At 36.9% G+C, this 20,797-nt stretch overlaps 2 protein-coding genes across 5 annotated transcripts in view; one reads left to right on the top strand and one right to left on the bottom strand.

Annotated features, from left to right (window-relative positions):
• The window catches only part of DNAI7 (dynein axonemal intermediate chain 7), a 61,531-nt gene extending 55,910 nt beyond the window's left edge, over window positions 1–5,621 (top strand). The window contains exons 12-15 of the mRNA XM_008693134.2: window positions 1,580–1,794; window positions 2,768–2,932; window positions 4,371–4,484; window positions 5,210–5,621. Of these exons, the coding sequence (XP_008691356.1) occupies window positions 1,580–1,794; window positions 2,768–2,932; window positions 4,371–4,484; window positions 5,210–5,485 (770 nt within the window). The 3' untranslated portion in view covers window positions 5,486–5,621. The remainder of the gene's footprint in view (window positions 1–1,579; window positions 1,795–2,767; window positions 2,933–4,370; window positions 4,485–5,209) is intronic.
• The window catches only part of IRAG2 (inositol 1,4,5-triphosphate receptor associated 2), a 46,206-nt gene continuing 30,011 nt past the window's right edge, over window positions 4,603–20,797 (bottom strand). For all 4 annotated transcript variants that reach the window (XM_008693166.2, XM_040642254.1, XM_040642253.1 and 1 more), the window contains 10 exons: window positions 20,751–20,778; window positions 20,352–20,492; window positions 18,461–18,595; window positions 11,930–12,077; window positions 11,013–11,056; window positions 9,447–9,509; window positions 9,288–9,334; window positions 8,899–9,000; window positions 7,015–7,122; window positions 4,603–6,209 (listed from right to left, as the gene is read on the bottom strand). In XM_008693166.2, coding sequence (XP_008691388.2) covers window positions 5,966–6,209; window positions 7,015–7,122; window positions 8,899–9,000; window positions 9,288–9,334; window positions 9,447–9,509; window positions 11,013–11,056; window positions 11,930–12,077; window positions 18,461–18,595; window positions 20,352–20,492; window positions 20,751–20,778 — 1,060 coding nt within the window. In that variant the 3' untranslated portion in view covers window positions 4,603–5,965. The remainder of the gene's footprint in view (window positions 6,210–7,014; window positions 7,123–8,898; window positions 9,001–9,287; window positions 9,335–9,446; window positions 9,510–11,012; window positions 11,057–11,929; window positions 12,078–18,460; window positions 18,596–20,351; window positions 20,493–20,750; window positions 20,779–20,797) is intronic.

Below are 20,797 nucleotides of genomic sequence, written 5' to 3'. Positions count from 1 at the left end.
GTCCACAATAGCTAAATCGTGGAAGGAGCCGAGATGCCCTTCAACAGATGACTGGATTAAGAAGTTGTGGTCCATATATACAATGGAATATTACTCAGCTATCAGAAAGAACGAATTCTCAACATTTGCTGCAACATGGACGGCACTGGAGGAGATAATGCTAAGTGAAATAAGGCAAGCAGAGAAAGACAATTATCATATGATTTCTCTCATCTATGGAACATAAGAACTAGGATGATCGGTAGGGGAAGAAAGGGATAAAGAAAAGAGGGGTAATCAGAAGGGGGAATGAAACATGAGAGACTATGGACTATGAGAAACAAACTGAGGGCCTCAGAGGGGAGGGGGGTGGGGGAATGGGATAGACCGGTGATGGGTAGTAAGGAGGGCACGTATTGCATGGTGCACTGGGTGTTATATGCAACTAATGAATCATCGAACTTTACATCGGAAACCGGGGATGTACTGTATGGTGATTAACATAATATAATAAAAAAGCATTAAAAAAAAAAAAGAAATCCTGTCATAGTATGGAATATTGAACTGGGCCTTAAGAGACTAAGAGAACATTGGCATGCAAGTGTTTCTGTGGCCATACATTCTCCTTTTTCTTGCGTGTATACCTAGGAATGGAATTGCTGGGTTGAATGGTAAATTAATGTTTAACTTTTTAAGAAGCTGTCAGATTGTTTTTCAAACTAATTGTACCATTTTACATTTCTGCCAGTATGATATGAGGTTTCCCACCTTTCACATCCTTGCCAAGATTTGTGATTCTCTTTTTTATTCTAGCCTTTCTAGTGAGTATGAAGTGGTATTTCAGGATTTATAATTTGTATTTCCCTAATAACTGATCATGTGTGGAGTATCTTTTTGTATGTGTTTATTATCCCTTACTAGTTCTTTGGTGAAATGTTTACTCAAATCTTCTTCCCACTTATAAATTGGGTTGTGTTTTATTATTAACTTGTAAGAGACACAAAAGACCACCTGCATATGATTGTATTTAAATGTAAAGTCCAGAAAAGACAAATCTTTATAGACAGGAAGTATATTAATGGCTGCCTGTGGCTAGAGGTGCGAATGGGACTAATTAACTATAAAATGGGCAAGAGGGATCTTATGGAGAGAATAATAATGCTCTAAACTGGATTGTGGTAATGGTTGCACAACGGAGTGAATTTACCAAAAATATATACTTATCACAGGTGAATTTTAAAGTTTGTTTTTAACACGAGGTGAGGAGAGGTTCTCTAAAGGATTAAGTACTCTAGGAAGAAAGAACTGCGTGTGCAGAGGCTCAGCAGTGTATGATGCTGTTGGGGGAGGGGGAAAAGCATAGCTAAAACCAGGGGTAGAAGTGCAAGGGATGAAGCCAGAAACATGAGTCTTCATTCTGAAGGCCGTACATACCGTGCTGAGGAGTATTTTGCCTCCCAGCAAAAGTGGCTTTTTGTAGAGATTCTCTTCTAAATGCAAAAGATCAATTTATACACCTTTGCAGTTATTTGGGTGGTTTCATTTATCTTATTTTTGCATAGAAAAAAATGAAACTGTTACTTTCTTCCTTATTATGAAGGTAAACATTGGCAAACTGATGGCATCAGCAACGTCTCTTACAAATCAGAAGAAAGACTTCTAACATTCAGCCTAGAAACTTTTGGCCCTGTTACCTTGATTCAAGATACTCATATTAACATGCCATTCCAGTCATGGGAACTAAGACCGCTTGATGTGAATAAAGTACTTTTGACTGTGACTACAGTATTTACTGAGATTCAAATACAAATTAAGGTAAGTCACCGTTATAGTAAGTCCCATGAAAGAGGTAAACTGCGTTGACGACAGTGAAAGTATGTCAAAGTAATCAGTCACTGGTGATTTACATATTGAAATGTCTGTTATAAATATATTTAAAATATACTTTGAGCCATAATTTCTAAATGAAATAGCGATTGGATCAGTGTAACATGTAACAAATGAGGTGCAAATTTGTACCCTAAAGTTAGCAGAAATAGACCATTAATGAAGCTTGTAGCCTGTTGCAGTGTGACTTCCAGAGAGTTTTTGATCCACTCTAAAGAGGCTTCCTCTTTAAAACCAGATGAGAGTTGTGAACTGTGTACACCTTGAAATTGCCACTTTGTGAACTTTAAAACTGGATAATTTTGCATTATTATGTTAAATCTTTTATGTGTAAAAAAATTATCCTTAAAAGTTGCAACATGAATAGCTATCAAATAGCTACTGTAATTCAATGTGACAATATTCAGTGTCCTTAGATCATAACTCATACAATAGAAGGAGACCTGAGATCTTTTAGTCCCTTGATTGTTCAGATAAAGCCCCAAAAGAGTTCATCGACCAACTGGTTGAGATAACAGGGAGACTTTATGGCAGGCTTCTCAGAGCTGGCCCAAAACATAACTGTCCTGCATTTTTTTTTTTTTTAAGATTTTATTTATTTATTTGACAGAAAGAGAGCACAAGTAGGCAGAGCAACCGGCAGCGGGAGAAGGAGAAGCAGGCTTTCCACTGAGCAAGGAGCCCGATGCAGGGCTCCATCCCAGGACACTGGGATCATGACCCGAGCTGAAGGCAGCCGCTTACCTGACTGAGCCACCCAGGCGCCCCTGTCCTGCGTTCTTTTTAATACAGAATGATATAGAGCTAAAAAGCAAAACAAAAAAAAACCTAGTATGAAGAACCTAAAGGCTGGAAATGGCATTATGACATAGTAATTTATCTTTCTTCTTATTGAAACTAGGAAAACCTCTGCATGTTAGCGTCAGTCAAACTAAATAAAAAGCATTCCTCTATTTTGGAAGGAAAATGGATGACTCCTGTTTCTTTCATTTGTGCATTGAAAGAAGCTGGATTGAATATCTTCCCTAGTGGACACTCTCATTTTTATGTTGTTATAAATTATAAGGTAAGAACAAATCTTCCCAAATTTAATGTAATGGACATTTAGAATGTTAGCAAGTATTAAATGTTATGTAACTCTTCCGGTACATTTTAGGTTTTCTATATTCACTTATACAGAATTATAGTTAGGAAAGAATAAATGCCAAGACCAGAAATCCAGGGTTCTCTCAAGTTTAATAATCTTTCCCAAGAAAGTAAGCCTGTAGTATGATCTTCATATTGACAAATGGAGCATTATCCACAGCTGGTCAGTTTAATGCAAAGGTAGTTAGAGCAACTTTGCATTTTGTGTATTTTCATTCTTCTTCCAGGCTGGATATACGCCAGATTTCTTAAAAGAGTAAATGACTCAGCAGTTTCCCAAACATGACAACTTAGGCAAAATTAAACACACAAAAGGACCACTGATATACAGAACCCACTTCCTTCTGTTTCTTGGGAGAGGCTCCGTGTCTGCGTACTGCTTCACATTACTCATAAGGCTTTAGTTAAATAAGCTCCTTCCAGGTTAAACTGTGTGTTCCATGAAGATGAGGACTGTTATTTCATCACCTGTGATTCTTCTAGCACCTAGCATATTCCTTGAATCAGATGTTTAGTAAATATTTATGATATATAAATGAAGCCAAAGTAGGTTCTAATCATGAAAGATGTTCTTGGCTATTGACCTCTTTTGCACAGAACAAGTTTATAATATACCAGAAAATGACAATACAGGTAGACTTTTAGTGATTCTGAAGATATCACTAAGAGTGTGTACAGATGTGTAGGCAAAAACAAAACAAACAAAAAAAACCCACCTTGGTGGTTTGTAGTTACACTACATTTGTAGTTACACTACAAATGCTGAAGGTGTAGTGTACTATTCATCTCAGAATACTCAAGAATTCTTTTTTTCTGAACACTTATATTCTAGCCATTGTTTTAGATGCTTAGGATCCATTAGTGAATAAAACAAAGGTTCCTGCCCTTGTGGAGCTTCCATTCTAGCAGAGGAAGGCAAAAATATACTAGATAATCTTATATTTTATATGGGAAAAAAAGGGCAGATCAGGAATCATGGGGTTAGGGCAATATACTATATCAAATAGGGTATTGGAGGAGGGGGCATTCATTGAGAAGGTAAGATCTGAACAAAACTTGAAGGCGGGGAATTTAGCCAAGTGGAGCTCAGAGCAAAAGGAGAAGCAAAGGAGATGATAATGGGGTGTGTGTTGGAGGGGGATGTCTGATCAGAGAGGCCCTTGCAGGTCATTGTTAGGACTTTGGCTTTTCTTCTGAGAGAAAAGCAACACCATTGCCCTGTCCTGACAGAGTCGTCACATAATCTGACTTACATTTTACATGGATTTTTCTGTGTTGAGAAGCGACTGTAGGAGGCCAAAGATGGAAGACTTGTTGAAAGGCTCTCTGATCAACTCTATTTGTTTTTATATTGACAGGATCCTTTGGTAGAAGTGAAAGCTTATCGACAACTGGCCCTGCTAAGTTCTGCTTTTGCATTTGGTTGGAGCAAATGGAATACAGTATGCAATTCAAAGAAAGTCATAGTTAAGGTATAGTATGCAAGAACCCATAAAACTACTTTGTCCTCCAAAAGAAGATACTCAAAAGCTAAATCAATGTAAGCCATGGTTTCTCCTCTTGAAAAGGTGAAAAAATTAACATTCAAAATAGTTTTAAAACTTCACTTTTATTTTGCCAAAAATATAAAGCCAAACTAAACTATATAAAGGTTATGCCTTCATTGTCCATTATGGTATCAAACACTCTTGACTTCAGGCTAGTGTCCTTATAGATTTTTATATCAACATGAGAACAGATGGAAGCTTTTAATGTGAATATATCTATGATTCACAAACTTTTTTCTCAGAGATAGGCCTCCAGTTTTACTACTGCCTGATAAAAAAAGATATCAAATTCTAAAAGCTGATGAATGGTTTAGCATAGTGAGCCACCATATTTACTTGTGTATTGTGTGTTTCTCCCACTCGAATATAAGCTCCTTGAGGATAGGATTTTATTGTTGCAATTGTTATTAATACGTTCTTTGTTGTTATATCCCCAGCACCTAGAACATTCTCTGGCATATGGTAGCTACTCAATAAATCTGTTGAATGAATACCTTTTGATAAGCTCCATACAAACATGGTTTAAGAAATGACACTAAAGAATGTCTCTTTTACATTAGCAATTTTGGGGACTGAGTTCAAATTACACTCTGCCAAAATACCTAACAGAAGGACGATTAATGGATTTCTCGAATTCTCTTTTTCTTTAGCTGATGGAACACCTTACTGAAGAACCTATCCAGAAACCTAATTGGACCCTTTTGATGTTTAGTGGTGACAGAGCACAAAGGCTCAAGATCAATGAAAACAGTGAGACATTCTCTGAAGCCCTTAAAGAAGAAACTGAGTTTCATTCTACTTTGTATCACATGGTTGAGGATTTTGCTTCCAAAAAAGCAATGGAAAAAATTAGGAGCTCCAGCTGCCAGTTTATTGACTCTGTGTGCTATATGCTACTCTCAACTAGGTTACTCAGCTATTCGTAAGCCCACTGATAGATTTTATGCAGTATGAAGAATCAAGCAGCTTGGAGCAAAGTCAGGTATTTCTTCAATCAAATGTAAGGAGTGAATATATTTCAAGAGGTTATTAAAATCTAATAAAATTTTAGTATAAAATGCTCATATTATTTTTTAAAAAGTAGGGTTTTTTTCCTATGAATAGTTGGCCTACTGAGACTTTCACTTTTTACTCTATGAAGATTTGAATGGTTCTTTATTGCAATAAATTTTAACAATATATAATCTCTCCTCCTCAAAAAGCTCATTAAAAATCATAGGCAAGCTCCTCCCCACTGTATTTTAGTCGGAGAGGAAATCACAGAAAGAGGGAATGTAAAATATCTTACAGTTCTTCTGAGACCCTCTGGTTCAACGCCATAATATCCCAGCTAAAAATGACTAATTTACGAAGTTCAGATACTGAAACTTTAAAAATCAAGACACGCACATTAGGATGTGCTCTAGTCACACTGGTGGTGGTCCATTGTGTTGGAGTCTGGTAAATGGCCACAAGATTTGCTCTAGAGACATCCAGGAGTCCCCATCTGGTGTGGGAGCAGCATCCACAGCCTTCTGGAAAAATCTTCCTGTGAGGAAGCTCATCAAAGCTGCAAACAGTACAATGAATGCAACAGAAAGCCAGAGCGCCTTATTCGCCTTTCTGAAGGAACTCTTGAGATTTGTTGCCCAGGAAGCTACTGTGTCATAACTATAAGGAAAAGACAAAATCAGAATTTGGTCATAGCAACAACCTGTTATTAGAAACACCCCTTTGGCCAACAATACCAGTCAAGTCATTGATCTGCCCTACGTACCACAAACATTGCCTCGTAATAAGCTACATAACGTGACCTGCTGTTTCAGTTTGGGCCACAGTTTGTCCCACTCCCACCCCAATCATTTTTAGAATTAGAGAAATGATTTGGAGTTAAGAAATGCTATGGTGATGATCTGAAAACGACTCAGGCATTACTTAACTCCTAACAAGAACATTTGAGTATTTATCTCATTCTTTCAATCAGGTAAGGCAACTTAAATTCCTACAGTAGAAACAAAAATGTTATTGAGTAGAGCATGATGTGTGTGTGTGTGTATACATATGGCACTTATTTCTCACCATACCCTGGACTTTTGCTATACTGAAGTTATTTAAACTATTTTTAGTTTAAGAAATGACACACAAGAAAAGCTTATTAATAACATTATGTAAGTCTTAGCATTTTACGTGTGCTACTACTGTCACCCCTATCTGCTAGATGAAGAAATTGGTGCTCAAAAGTAGATGAGCTTGCCTCGGCCATCTGCCTCCAGAACCGAGTTCCTAACACTGTGAACCGTCACAGCCTCCGGGATAACTTCTGTAGACCATGTGAGGTTTTTTGTTTTTTTTTTTTAATCTTAAATTTAACAATTTGACAGGTCTTTTAGTGCTTTGACTAAGATTAATACTGTTAACCCTGCCTCATCTCTCCCCATCCCACAAAAATGGTATCCTTAGCAAGCAGACAACTTACATTGAAGAGCCATCCCATTTTGATGGATTATTTCTCTTTTCAGAAAGACTGGGCTTTCTTGTCCTTTCTACTATTTCTTCTTCAGGTGGTTCTGAGTCATCTTTAGTTCTGTAAATAAATATTATGTTTAAATGCTTGAAACTCTGGATAATATACCAGATTATAAAACAGTGCTAAATTTTATTGTATTACTACAGAGGTTCTCAAGTATTTCTTTTGCTTTAGAAAGATTTGATACATAATTCTAAAATCAAATCACTAAATTTTTATAGGAATTTAGTTTTAAAAACCTGCTGTATTTAGAAAAATGTTTGTTACAGGAAGTTGGGATACTAGCCAAAGGATTAATAAAAAGGAGAAATTGACAAAGAACATGTGGAAGTTTGTTGGTTATCACCACTCATAATTAACCAGTATTATTTCTTTCTCTGATTGTGTATAGTAACCGTACTTTAAAAAACAAAGGTGAATATTTCTTCCTTTGTATTTTTTTTACTCAGCATATGGTAAAATTTTTCTCCTTCTACCACATAATAACAGTGGATTTTATGCTAAACTGGAGTAACACCAAAGTGTCATTTCTTTAAAAATCTTAAGTGTTTATAAAAATATGTTCAGTACAAAGGTAGCTAAAATCAATATTTAATGAGCTGGGAAATAGAAATTGGATCAAATATATTTTAAATAAAATCATATTGTCTAATGAGCTGTTCCTTTAACTTGAACAAAACTTGTTTCATTATGTTTACTGATGAGTTCCTAGTTGGATTTGAATTTTGAAATTCCAAGCTCCTAATGCTCTCACTACTACCAAAGGCAACTGTTTCATAAAATCGCTTTTTTTTTTCTCCTTCTTGGACATCTATAGGGAATGTGTGTGGCTGGTTTCAGTTTTTAAAAGAAACCGGGCCCAGGGCGCCTGCGTGGCACCGTCAGTTAAATGTCAACTCTTGATTTGGGTTTGGGTCATGATCTTGGGGTTGTGGGATCGAGCCCGACTTGGACTCCACTCAGCGGGAGTCTGCTTGTCCCTCTCCCTCTAAAATAAATACATAAAATCTTAAAAAAAAAAAATAAGGCCCAAAAGCCTGAATTCTTGTAAGATTCTCAAGATTCCAGTCTTTTCTACTGAGACGTCTTAGCGAACAAATCGTACCATACTAACAAAAAGCAAAAACTAGATTGTAATCTTTGAAGAAAACTTGATTTTCTTTTAACCCAGATCAGAAAAATCTATTCTGTTAACTCTAAATCTGAAGAGGGTTTTCAGCACATGCAGTAGGCTCCCAGGATTGTTTTTAAGAACAAACACAAAACCTGAGGGCAGGCACCATGTCTCGCTCATCTTTATACCCCTAGGATTGAGTGTCGTGTCTACCACAGAGTAGGCGGGTAATGAACGTCTATAAAATGAACATAAAATCATTTCATTAAGATCTCTACAGATGAGGAAACAGAGACCAAATAAAGTTAATCTGTCCCATGTCACTCAAGGACTTAGAGGCAACATTCCTTCATGTCCCTCCTCTCCTATAGTTCTATAGTAATGCCGAGGTTTGTTTTTTAATCTAAGTGGATGGACATCTTACTTCTGTGGCTCTTTATTGACCTTTCTCCCTGATGACCAGATACCTATACGGGAAAAAAATAATCTTCACAATTCTGGCAAATTTCAGGGTCTTTCTAACGTAAGACCTCCGGCCTTGCAGTTTTGAGTGCTACAAGAGTAAATGTATTTGCAAATAACATTTATATAATGCTTTACGGTTTATAAAAGTCTGAATTATCTTTTGGATAATGCAGCATTCTCTCATTTCCATAGAATAAAAGTGATCCCCACTATTTCCCAGCTCACGTCAGGTTAACACACCAAGCTTTACCTACTTTAGTTCACATTTTTCTTCTTCAGCATCTGCCCAGGAATAGGTGCTAATAAATCGATGTAATGAGGGACGGTGTTCACTCTGCTTTGACCCCAAAATACGCCTAAGTAAAGACGATTATAGCCACTTGTCAAATTCAGTACATCTGTAGCCATTATCAGTTTATCTCCTACTACCTAAGTTAATACAAAAATTATGTGTTCTATTTTTTGTTGGCACATTCACATTATACTTCATAATAAAATTTCATGATTATACACCTATTTTATAATTATTGTGCATATACTCCGTGGAAATCAAATGTTACTTTGTTACTTAGTGCAAACATTTACTTCAGTCCATTAATAAAACAGCAGGGTTCCCAAAGAGCAACCATAAAATTACACCTACCAGCTGCTTGACCTCCTACTGAATCGGTCATTTTCCATCCCAGCCACCTTTAAATTTCAGATGTTAAAAAAATAATGAAATATGAATTTAGTGAAGTTTATGTTTTTGTTATATGAAAATGAATTTGCTTTTGACTAGAACACTTAGGAATTTGCTTACCATTCCTGCATTTCCAATATTTCTGGGCAAAGAGGCAATGGTCACCCTTCGGAGAGAAGATGGCTACCCGAAGAGGGCAAAGGTACATTTAGAAAACTATCAATATTTTATCATTGGATACAACACTAATGGATATCCTTGTACATACACATCCCTGCATGTGACCAGTGCTAAGTTAACCCGTAGACATATTTTGTTATGGCCAAATTGCCTTCCAGAAATATTGTACCAATTTATATTCTACCTTCTCCAACACTGGATGAGTATAATTTTTGCCAAATAAGGTTTCTTGTTTAGTTTTCTGGTGACATTGAATGAATTTTTTTAATGCGAATAATCGTGTGTATATATCTGCTCTGGAAACTATATGATCTTTGCCCATATTAATAATGATAATTCTGGCAGAAATTTTTTTCATTGTTAATGAAGCCGAATCTTTCTTCTACTATCGGTTCTTTTATGCAGAGGTTTTCCCAACTCGAGATAAATGTGCACCTATTTTCTAGCTTTTTTTTTTCATGGTTTCATTTTTTCCATGTAAGACATTTAAAGATGGGCATGATATTTTGATAAATGGATGTGTTTTTTTATCAGCCTTGAGATTTGCATGGGAAAATGTTAGATACTACTGTGATTCTTTAAATACAACTTCAGGAAATAAAAAATATATTTAAATGTAGCAAATAATCTAAAGAAGCTTAGTGAATCCTTTTCTTAAACCACCATTCCTAATCTCCTCGGTTAGCTCAGTATCAAGAATATCACATTGCAGTCCAAGAAATTTGGGTTCTCACCATGGTTCTGCCACTACATGATCATAACTAATCACTTAACTGCTGTGAAAGTGATTTTCCTCATCTGTGGAAGAGAGATTTGGATGGAATGATTTTAAAGTCTCTCAAAAACTGTGAAATCCTGATTTTCAAACTGGCAAAAACTGCTGGTTAACTTTCAATATCCCATTTCCCCTCTTTTTATTTAGTAAAGAACTCCTTGATTTTCAGTTAGGCACAAAGCCTCCAGAATTAAAAATGGATTTTCTAGTCTCATTTTCAACCAAAAATGAAAAGAAAATGTTATTTGGGACTTTTAGGAATTGTCATTAGAGGGAGAGGGAACACTTGTTTTTATGTCTTGCTTTTTCTTAGAATGTGACTCGATATAATGACCAGGACTTGGTCCCCCGGGTCCTGATGGAGCCACCCTAGACCCTGAGGTGGAAGCAGAGGGCTGAGGGTGATGAAGCAGCGAGGGGAGACTGGGCCCTATGGATTTTGTGAAGCCACTCTACCATTTTTGGACTGCCTTTTTCCGACTCCAGTTTTGCATGAGAGAAAAACTATCTGGCTTTCCTCTTGCTTTCAGGCAAACTTAACTGATGTACAAATATAGTAAGAAGTATAAAAGCATATATATATATATATATATATATATATAAACTTACACACATGCATGTCTATATAAATATACATATGATTTACGTTTAAAACCGTATTGTTTCAAATAATATTTTAAAACCATCTCATCCGTAACATTTGATAGACTGTTAAGTCAACTAGTAATTACCTTGGAGTTTAGGGAAGATGAGCGCTTTTTAATTTGGCAGTCATCTGAAAGGAAAAACACATTTGCACATTTGAGGAATTACATAAACAATTTATTGCAATGGTCTTAATTCTTTACAAAGAAAAGCAATAGTCAGAAATACTTAAGACCCTAGAGACCACTTAACAGTAAATCTATCTGGTAATCATTTGGTGATTCATAACAATTACCATCGTAACTGATGGGATACTGTCCTCTCCGTCACTGTATACACCCACGATGCTTACCCAGCACATAGGAGACACTAAATGAATATATGCTAAATAAATAAATCCAAAACTACAGGTCAGAAGGTTATCAAATATGTTACTTTTCCTAGAAAAGGGAACAGATCATTAAAGTAATTCTGCTCAGCAAAGTTCACATTTCAAATAAAACTATTACAAGATATATATAAACCTTGTACTTTAAGGTATTTTCCATGGTCTCAGATGTCTCCTTATTTTCCAATCCATCTGCCAGCTTACTATGCCAGAGTCATTCCTTCTTCGAGAAATAGAAAACCATTGTTGATGAGAGTGGCTCACTTAATGTGCTTTGCTTTGTGTGTGGAGAAAGAGCCAATTCTAACACACCCTAAGTAGGAGAACGTTAGAGTCAACTCTATAGGTTGGATGAAATATATTCTCTCATCTCAGCAATCTAAATTAATTTAATGATTTTTTGGTGTCATTACCAAAGAATATTCCTTGTGTCCCAACCTGTTTTCTAACTTACATTTTACTTTGGGCTATATAAATAACAAGAATGAATTATTATTCCAACATAACTTTAACCTAAGGGTTTTATACTAAAGACATAATAAAATTTATGAGTAAGAAAGAGAATGAAAGGAGAATCTGAGAAAAACATAACTGATACTATTAAACTTTTATTACCTTCATCTTCAAGAGGGTTAAAAGACCTTTCATTTTGCAGAAGAACCTGTTTCAGCTCTTCTAATTCAGCATGTTCTTTGGCATACATTCTCTTCAAGTTCTCTACATGCTGAATCATCACTTCAACTGCTTTACTAACCCGGCTCTCCTAGTAGGAAAAAAAGAAAAAAGAACCAATTTAGATTGAAAATATTATTCTTGATATCCAGTTAAAAAATGATTAGACAAATGCATCTATTTTCACTCCATCCCCAAATCTCACTAAAATGACAATGAAGGTTTTTTGTTGTGTTTAGAGGGTATAATGAAAATTTGAAAGCCTGCTAGTAGAAGGACTAGTGGGGAATGACTAAGATCTGAAAAGCTGAACCCTAACAAAGGTAGGAAAAACCTACAGATGACCTGGGCTGCACCACAGAAAGCCGTACAGGCTCGGGAATTAGTGGTGCCTCTGGAATTAAGCATGAAGGTCGATATGTGAACAGAAGAAATGGTTGAAAACCTGCAGAAAAAGTGATTAGATCTGCAGATCTCCTCCCTTATTCAGGCCAACTAAGCAACTTTCCTTCACCACTTTGCTGAAAGACTACAAACATTGGATGTCTGGAGAGAGAGAAACAGAGAGCCTGTAGATTGGGAAGTAACAGTTGATGAGGAATGGATCATACAGAAAAGAAGAGATTTAGGCGAAAGTCTGTATACATATTGAATACTGAGATTCCTAGCCTGGTATCTCCTTCCAACTTGCAAACACTGGTAGCCAGGCTTATACTTACAAAGCAGACAGTTGGAAGATTTTCTTCTGAGGAATCTATTACAGCAAGATAAAAGTCTTAAAGCTACTGACATCGAGAATATCCCAGTGAAACATCCCAGTCTGTGAAGCTCAGAGCCAATGAGAACCTTCCCCACCCAACATACAGCTCCCATTCAGCTATATAGAGGATCACCACTAGTCAGAGGAAAGCCTCTACCATGAAAGAGGAAAATCAACACAGAAAAAAACCAAGCTGGAGGAGAACAACTACAGAAAAGCTTCAAGGGAATTAGCAATATCTTCAGAGAGTTAAGAATAAGTGTTATATCCATGAAATAAGAACAAGATAAAAAAGCCACATGCTAAGAATAAAAAGAATCTAGGAATTAAAAATATGACAAAAATACATAATAAAATAGTTTCAAGGTAAGGTTGAGGAAATCTCCCTGAAACTAGAGCAAAAAAACCCGAAAGGTTGAAAAGAGATGAAGGACCTGTTTAAGAGCTCCAACAGGCAAAGAACAGGAACTCAAGAAAGCATACAAAATTCCACAAAATGTGGAAAAGGAAATAACTCAAAAATTCTCTAGAACTCAAGAACATAACTTTCCAGCTCATGTCCATTCGGGTCTAAAACAGTAAATGAAAATAAACTCACATTTCAGTTAACATATAGGGTAATATTGGTTTCAGGAGCAGAATTTAGTGGGCATATGACACCCCATGCTCATCCCAACAAGTGCCCTCCTTCATCCCCATCACCCATTTAGTCCACCGCCTACCCACCTCCCCTCTAGCAACCCTCGGTTTGTTCTCTATAGTTAAAAGTCTCCTTTATAGTTTGACCCCCTCTTTTTTTTCTATCCACTATGTTCATCTGTTTTGTTTCTTAAAATCCACATATGAGTGAAATCATAGATAGTTGCCTTTTTCTGACTGACTTATTTTGCTTAGCACAATACACTCCAGCTCCATCCACTTCATTGCAAATGACAAGATTTCATTCTTTTTGATGGCTGAGTAATATTCCATTGTATATATACCACATCTTCTTTACCCATTCATCAGTCATTGGACATTTAGGCGCTTTCCATAGTTTGGCTATTGCTGATAATGCTGCTATAAATATCAGGGTGCACGTACCCTCCGAATCTGTATTTTTTATCCTTTGGGTAAATAGTAGTGGAATCACTGGGACACAGGGTAGTTCTATTTTTAACTTCTTGAGGAACCTCCATACTCTTTTTCAGAGTGGCTGCACCAGTTTGCATTACCACCAACAGTGTAAAATATCCCCCTTTCTCTGTATCCTCCCCAACATCTGTTGTTTTCTGTGTTAATTTTAGCCATTTGGATAGGTGTGAAGTGGTCTCATTGTAGTTTTGATTTTTGTTTCCCTGATGATGGGTGAGGTTGAGCATCTTTTGTCTGTCAGCCATCTGGATGTCGTCTTTGGAAAAATGTCTATGTCTTCTGCCCATTTTTTACCTGGATTATTTGTTTTTTGGGTATTGAGTTTAATAAATTCTTTGTAGATTTTGGATACTAACCCTTAATCAGATGTCATTTGCAAATATCTTTTCCCATTCCAAAGGTTACCTTTTACATTTGTTGATTGTTTCTTTCACTGATTCAATTTCATTACATCCTTCTGTTCAGATTTTCCATGTCTTCCTGATTACAATTTGGAGGATTGTATATTTCTAGGAATTTATCCATTTCTCCCATGTCGTCCAGTTTGTTGGTACATAATATTTTATAGCAGTCTCTTATAATCCTATTTTTGTGATGTCAGTTGTTATTTGTTCTCTTCCCTGACTTTGAGCCTCTCTTTTTATCTTAGTGAGTCTAGGCTAAAAGCTTACCAGTTCTCCATATCGTTTCAAAGAAACATCTCTTGGTTTCATTGATATATTTTTGGGGGTCTCTATTTCATTTATTTCTGCTCTGATCTTTATTGCTTCCTTCCTTCTACTAAATTTGGGCTTTGTTCTTTTTCTAGTTCCTTTAGGTATAAGATTAGATTGTCTGAGATTTTTCTTGGTTCTTGAGATAGGGCTGTAAAAACTATAAAAGTCCCTCTTAAACCTTCTTTTTCTGCATCCCAAAGATTTTACACATTGTATTTTCATTTTCATATGTCTTCATAACATCCTCTTTGATTTCTTTGCCCACTGGTTGGTCAGTAGCATGCTGTTTAGCCTCCCAAGTGTTTGTATCTTTTCAAGTGTTTTCTTGTAATTGATTTCTGGTTTCACACTGCTGTGATCAGAAAAGGTGCTTGATATGATTTCAATCTTATTAAATTTATTGAGATTTGTTTTTTGGCCTAACATGTGATCTAACCTGCGGAATGTTCCATGTGCTCTTGAAAAGAATGTGCATTCTGCCAGTTTTGGATGGAATGTTCTATATGTGTCTGTTAAGTCCATATGATCTAATGTCTCATTCAAAGCCACTGTTTCCTTATTGATTTTCTGACTGGTTGATCTATCTGTTGATGTGACTGGGGTATTAAAGTGCCCTACTATTATTGTATTACTGTCAATTTCTCCCTTTATGCCTATTAATAGTTGCTTTATGTATTTAGGTGTTTCTGTGTTGGGTACATAGATATTTACAATTTTATATCCTCTTGTGGATTGATCCCATTATCATTATGTAATGCCCTTCTTTGTCTCTTGTTACAGTTTGTTTAAAAGTCTATTTTGTCTGTCCCTTAATAAGTTAAAAATTGAACTACCCTATGATCCAGCAATTGCACTACTGGGTATTTACCCCAAAGATACAGACGTAGTGAAGAGAAGGGCCATATGCACCCCAATGTTCATAGCAGCATTGTCCACAATAGCTAAATTGTGGAAGAAGCCGAGATGCCCTTCCACAGATGACTGGATTAAGAAGATGTGGTCCATATATACAATGGAATATTACTCAGCCATCAGAAAGAACGATCACACAACATTTGCAGCAACATGGATGGGACTGGAGGAGATTATGCTAAGTGAAGTAAGTCAAGCAGAGAAAGACAATTATCATACGGTTTCACTCATTTATGGAACATAAGAAATAGGAAGATCAGTAGGAGAAGGAAGAATGAAGGGGGGGTAAACAGAAGGGGAAATGAACCATGAGAAACTGTGGACTCTGGGAAACAAACCGAGGGCTTCAGAGGGGAGGGGGGTGGGGGATTGGGATAGGCCGGTGATGGGTATTAAGGAGGGCACATATTGCATGGTGCACTGGGTGTTATACACAAATAATGAATCATGGAACATTACATCAAAAACTAAGGATATACTGTCTGGAGACTAACATAATAAAAAATTATTATTAAAAAAAAGTCTCTTTTGTCTGAAAAAAAAAGTCTATTTTGTCTGATATAATATTGCTACCCCAGATTTTTTTCATTTCCATTTGCATGAAATATTTTTTTCCATTCCTTCACTTTCAGTCTGTATGTGTCTTTAGCTCTGAAGCATGTCTCCTGTAGGAAACACATAGATGGGTATTGTTTTATTATTCATTCAGTCATCCTATGTCTTTTGATTAAAGCATTTAGACCATTTGCATTTCACGTAATGCAATTATTGCTACATATGTACTTATTGCCATTTTGTTAATTGTTTTCTGGTTGCTTTGTAGTTCTTCTCACTTCCTTTTTTCTTCTCTTGTTCTCTTCCCTTGTGATTGATGACTTTCTTTAGTGTTACGCTTGGATTCCTTTCTCTTTACTTTTTGTGTATCTATTATAGGTTTTGGGTTTGTGGTTACCATGAAATTCATACATAACATCATAAGTACATAGGAGTCTATATTAAGTTGATGGTCATTTAAGTTTGAACACAGTCTAAACAAACTATGTGTTTACTCCCATGTCTCATGAACAGAAAGGAGACCAGTCTGGCTGGAATGCAATAATTCAGGAATATTATCATAGGAAAAATAAATTTCAAAAGGTAAGAGGGCAGGGGACTTGTGTAGATTTTTAAGCCATCAAAAGGATTTGGGGTTTTATTCTGAAAAAAGTGAGGAGCTACTGGAGGACTTTGAACCAAAAAGAAACATGATCTAGGGCGCCTGGGTGGTTCAGTTGGTTGTGTCTGCCTTTGGCTCAGGTTATGATCCCAGGGTCCTGGGATTGAGTCCCATGTCAGGCTCCCTGCTCAGTGTGGCGCCTACTTCTCCCTCTCCCGCTGCCCCTCCCCTCCGCTCATGCTCTCTTCTCTCTCACTCCCTCTCTCTCAAAATAAATAAATAAAATCTTTAAAAAAACAAAAACAAAAAAGCATGATCTAGCTTACATTTTAGAAGGTTTATTCTGGCTGCTTTATGGAGAACAGACTATGTTGCAGGGAGTAGTGGGTTTGAATGGAAACAGGGATACCATTTAGGAAGATACTGTATTAACTGCAAAAAAAAAATAGAATGGTAGCTTAGACAGGTGGTAGCAGTGGGAAAGAAATAAGCAGTTGAATTCTGATAGTAAATAGGATTTTTTCTGATGGTAGAGTAATTACGATTTTCTATAGGATTAGAGGTGAAGTGTGAGAGAAAATGGTTGAGAATTACTCCCAAGAATTTTCAATCTGATCAATTTTGAGATAAGATTATGTGTGGAATAGGTTTTGGAGATACCATAAGCAGTTCATTTGTGTATGTGTTGTTTGAGTTGTTTGTCAAACATCCCAGTGGAAATGCTGCATCCATAGTAGTATATTCTGGTCTGGAACTCATGGCAAAAGTTTAGGATAAGCATGTGAATTTGGGAGTCATCAGCTGACCACACAGGATGGTATGGATTGAAGGAAGATGGACATCACATGTACAAGGGGGGAGCCCTGGAGCTCACTGATACTATGAAGCCAGGGAGAATGGTGGGACTCATACAGGAGCCTGGAAGGGAGTGATCCATGATGTTGAGAGAAAAAACAGGAGAATGTGGACCTGAAAGCCAAGTGAGGAGAGTGTTTCCTGGAGGAAGAAGAGCTCAGACATGCTGAATATAGATCAGCTAAGGAAAATGAGTAGGTTAAAGGCATTTAGAGATTTCAGAGCAATTGGGAGGAGAGAAATTGGAGACAGTGAGTACAATTCTGTTGAGGAAATTTGCTATAAATGGAAGCAGAGAAAGACAGAGGAGAAACGGTCAAAGATTATTTTGCTTGTGTTTATGTTATTTTTTCCCATCTGAAAAACAACATATTTGTGTACTCATGGGAGTGATTCAATATAGTGGGGAAAATTGAAGATGGAAGAAAGTAGGGAGATTCTGAGCCCAAGATTCTGAGTAAATTAGGAGGAATGGGTTCTGGTATGCAGGTGAAATGGTTAGCCTTAGACAAGCTTAGAGACAACACATATTTTGTACTGGGAAGGAAGGAAAAGCATGAGGGTTCAGGCGTTACTAGGTTTGGAACTTGTGACAATTCTCTTTTGAATGACTCAATGACTCACTGAGGCAGGAAGCAGTCATTATTTGACAGAGAAGATGGGAAACAACATGATGATGGTTTAAAGAGAAAGGAGAAGGTATGAAACTGATATTTGGAAGAGATTCTTTGGATGGTTGTCACTGGCTAATGCTATTAAGAGAGGGTTTTTTTTTTTTACATTTTTATTTGCATATTCCATTTTCTCTATATGAAACACATATGTCTTATACAACACAGAGGTATTTTTTAAAATTTTTTCCTAGAAATGTAATCCACAATCTCAGGGAAAAGAAATCCTTTCAGTAATTTCATTTAGTTAAAGAAATGGAGACAGATTACCTGATTAATGGCTCCCAGCATCTCAGCCTTACTGGCCACTCGTGCAGTGCACTGACTAAGAAATGTTATACTCTTCTCCAGCTTCTTAACAATTTCCTGGGCATGGTTGTCATCTTCACAAAGAGGTGTTAAAGACTGCACAGAAAGCAAAGTATTAAAATATATCCAATCCAAGCATTCAGCGAGTGACTCTAAAAGTGACTATGTTGGAGATACAGATGACAGTCACATCTCAGTTATCTTGGTGTAACGTGAAAAACAGCAGCAAAGACCAATAATGAATGATATTGAAATATTAATATCTTTGTTGGCGATCAAGGAGACCTACGCAGATGTTCACAAAACCTTTAATATCTTATCTCAATCTCTTCCTTCCTTCCTTTCCAAATTTGCCCTTTCTTCATACATATTTACATCACTTTCCACAATTGACAGAATGACATATACTTAATGGTAAAAAATTATGCTTATGAATGAGTTGAATATATTATATGAGGAGCATGGCTTGAACTTTTTTTTTAAAAGATTTTATTTATTTGAGAGAGAGAGAGCGTGCGCACAGAGGGAGAGGGAGAAGCAGGCTCCCGCTGAACATAGAGCCCAATATTAGGCTCAATCCCAGGACCCTGAGATCATGACCTGAGCCACAAGTAGACGCTCAACCGACTAAGCCACCCGGGCACCCCGGTTTGAACTTTTAATAAAAGTAGTGAAAACATACGAGATTTAGATATGGCTCTGACTACACTTACTCTTCCATTGATGACAAAGCATTATGGAGCTGGCTCGATGGGCCACTGCCTTCTGAATATTTCTTTCAAACCTGTGCCCTTGATCCAAGATGATGGCCTTCCTGGCGGAGAACCATCCATCCCACTAGGGTGGAGACAGTTAAGAGGACAGCAGTTTTGGAAGCAAACAAGCCACTGCTTATTAGCTATGTGACCATCAGCAAATATCTAAGACTTGCCCAAATCTAAAACACCATAAATTGTGTATATCATTTTAAAAAGGAAAAGTAGGGGCGCCTGGGTGGCACAGTTCAGCATCCAACTCTCGGTTTCGGCTCAGGTCGTGATCTCAGGGTCATGGGATTGCTCAGCAGAGACAAACGCTGTATGATTTTACTTATATGAGGTATCTGAAGCAGTCAGATTCATGGAAATAGAAAGTAAACTGGCGACCAGGGGCTGAGAGGAGGAGAAAAGGGGCGTTGTTTAATGGGTACAGAGTTTCAGCGTGCAAGATGGAAAAGTTCTGAAGATCGGTTTTACAACGATGTGAACATACTTAACACTACGAACTCTACGCTTATGATGGTTAATATGGTAAATTTGATGTTATGTGTTTTTTACTACAATAAAAAAAAGAATACGGTTTCTTAATTTTTATTTTTTTTCCAAAAATAACCTCTTAATTTTCCAACCCATCTCTATATTTATGGTGATTTCACAAAATGGAAAAATAGTAGTGGTTACCTACATACCTAGAGAGGGCTTGCCCATCACCTGGCAAGACTAAAATCAATCACCATTGTCTTTTTTCAGTTAATTAAATGGAAATAGACTTTTGATTCTCTTCTTTGAAGTTTAAAATTGATATTATCTCCTATGGCTCAGTTTCCTGCATGATGACTCTTCTGCCTGAAACCTATTTGAACGTCCAGAGAAGGTAGGTGACTCACGATGACTTTACAAGGCACTTGTTTTATTAGTGAATCTTTTATCTTAGCCTGATCCCGAATTCTTACTTCCTATTAATGACATCTGAGTCAGGCAGGGCTTGGTACCTGATGTTGGTTTTAGTCATACAAGTAAACTCTACCTAATTTTGAAAACATATTAACAATATGATCGTCCAATGTGTAGCTCCCAAATGTCAGGATTCTCACCTCTAACAGCTTTAAACAGTTACTGATCTCTTTCTTCAAATTTTCTTCTGCCAGGTCTCGTGATCTTTCTTCAAGCTTCACTCTCTTCTCCAAGGTGAACCAGTCACACTTAAATCCCAAAGATAATCTGAGAAATTCAGCCTGTTGTCAAAATAATGTGAGGGTGAGGGGAGAAAACTAGTTGTAGCGAAATATTTCCGTTTAACACCGGATTAAGCTGAGCCGTTTCTTTTTCCTCCCAGCAACATAAAGCTGGCCTGCCTCGGCCTTCCCTGCACTTAGCCACTGCCAAGCCAGCCAGATACCAAACGCACAGCAGCTTGTGCAAAAGTATGAAGTGATTATAGACAAGGGAGTCAGAAACACTTTTTTTTTTTAACTTAAAGGGAAAAAACTCACCTCCACTTCCTTCTCATTAGCAGAAGTGCTGTAGGATAAGACAAAAA

The sequence above is a fragment of the Ursus maritimus genome, unplaced genomic scaffold (genome assembly GCF_017311325.1).
Source record: "Ursus maritimus isolate PB19 unplaced genomic scaffold, ASM1731132v1 scaffold_26, whole genome shotgun sequence".
NCBI classification, from domain to species: Eukaryota; Metazoa; Chordata; class Mammalia; order Carnivora; family Ursidae; genus Ursus; species Ursus maritimus.
The sequence above is the reverse complement of the archived record's forward strand: the minus strand, read 5'-3'. Positions and strand labels throughout refer to the sequence as shown.